Source organism: Notothenia coriiceps, unplaced genomic scaffold, assembly GCF_000735185.1.
Source record: "Notothenia coriiceps isolate Sejong01 unplaced genomic scaffold, NC01 NC01_scaffold00030295, whole genome shotgun sequence".
Taxonomy (NCBI): Eukaryota; Metazoa; Chordata; class Actinopteri; order Perciformes; family Nototheniidae; genus Notothenia; species Notothenia coriiceps.
This window is the reverse complement of record NW_011362996.1, coordinates 1-1,849: the sequence shown is the minus strand read 5'-3', so window position 1 is coordinate 1,849 and position 1,849 is coordinate 1. Positions and strand designations below refer to the sequence as shown.

At 43.1% G+C, this 1,849-nt stretch overlaps 1 protein-coding gene across 1 annotated transcript; it reads right to left on the bottom strand.

Moving 5' to 3' along the window:
• Positions 1–206: 206 nt before the first annotated feature.
• LOC104959487 (zinc finger protein 143-like) lies at positions 207–1,561 on the bottom strand (the record flags this gene model as incomplete). The annotated part of the gene is made up of 3 exons (XM_010787389.1): positions 1,094–1,561; positions 436–624; positions 207–300 (listed from the first exon to the last, which is right to left on the bottom strand). Coding segments are annotated over exons 1-3 (389 nt in total), but the record flags the coding sequence as incomplete, so codon positions are not given.
• Positions 1,562–1,849: the final 288 nt, after the last annotated feature.

Here is a 1,849-nt window from a genome sequence, read left to right as displayed (position 1 = left end):
AGCATTTTGAATTTCCATGATTTTTCCAGGTTTGGAATGACCGTAAGAACCCTGGCTTTTGTCTCTCATATTACGTTTTTTAATCCCTTTCAGTTTTAATAAATTGAATTTGATTTCCCTAAAGTGTACTCGTTTACATGAATATGTAAACAAATGACTGAAATGAGACACGTCGATGTTGCCTAAGAAACAGAGATGAAATAAACGTAATGTTCTTACCTTTGGGTGTGTGAATGTAGGCTGTTGTTCCATCTTCTAGCTGGACTGCTTGTCCGTCTTCAAGCTGTAAACTATCCCCTCCTACACCAGGAAACAACATAAAGTGAGGCACAACGACTTCATCAGCACTAACCACTGCTTTACTTGCTCCAAATGTGTTCTACAAGATTGCATTAAATCATCCTTTTTAAATACAAATAAACCATGTCTTCTTACCTCCTTTAGGCATGGACACGTGCTGAACATAGGCTGCGGAGCCGTCCTCCAGCTGGATCACCTGGCCGTCCATGATCTGTCCGTCCGAAAACGAAGACTTGGAGTCGTGCTGGATGTACGCAGTCGATCCATCTGCAAGAGTGATGGCCTGCAGACTCACCGTGTCCAAGCTCTCTATCTGATCGCCATCTGGGGAAGATGTTTGAATTATCTTTAAGTGAGAAGATCATAATGTTATGGCTTTAAATGCAATTTGAACTACATCGTAACTTTTCAAAATAGATGATCCAGATCTGACACTGGTAAACTCAGTCTTTTGTGAGAACACAATAATAATCATCTATTAAAAAAGGGGAAATAAAATGTCCAGTAGCTACTTTTCTTGTGTACGTACTTCTCACGCATTATATTATTATAGTAATTACTCTCAATATAAATATATAGTATTCTAGACTTTCTTTTTGAGGTGTGACACTTGTATTGTTCTATACAGAATCAATACTCATTTGTCTTATTTATTCAAGAGCTGTAAATTAAAAACATCACATGTAATAAAGTCCTTTTGAAATAAAAATAAATATGCCAGTTGTCCAGTTCAAGCTGTAGTAAAGACTTATTTTATAACAATATATTGACGAGTTGATGTTCAGGATCTCACCTCCCACAGTCACGGCCTCCGTCAGACAGAGGGTGACCGGCTGCCCGTCTGCATCGTGAAACTCTGCCATTCCTGGCGAGTCCCGGTTTATCTGGGCTAAGAGCATGCTTCAGCTGCTGGAGAGGAGACACAAGCACATTTAAAACTTAAACTGGAGTCCTCAGGCCCAGTTAACACACAGAGACATCATGACACGAGCACTGGGGATAAAGAAGTGACAACCAGTGGTGTGTTGATGCACATGTGCAATGCCCATTCATATAAGAACATTTCATTTAACTTAGCATATAATAATTGCCATCAACCATGAGAATACAAACTCTGTACAGCGAGAATCCTGCAGCTATGTTAGCTTCAAATAAGCCAAACAAATTAAAGTACTGGTGCATGATTCAAATATCCATCCATCCATCCATCCATCAATCTTCTCCCGCTTCTCCGGCCACATCAACCAGCTCTGACTGGGGGGTCCCAAGGCGCTCCCAGGCCAGCGAAGAGATATAATCCCTCCACCTGGTCCTAGGTCTACCCCTCGGTTTCCTCCCAGCTGGACGTGCCTGGAACACCTCCCTAGGGAGGCGCCCAGGTGGCATCCATTCCTTACTAGGTGCCCGAACCACCTCAACTGGCTCCTTTCGACGCGAAGGAGGAGCGGTTCAACTCCGAGTCCCTCCCGGATGACTGAACTTCTCACCTTATCCCTAAGGGAGACACCAGCCACCCTGCGGAGAAAACCCATCTTGGCCGCTTGTATCC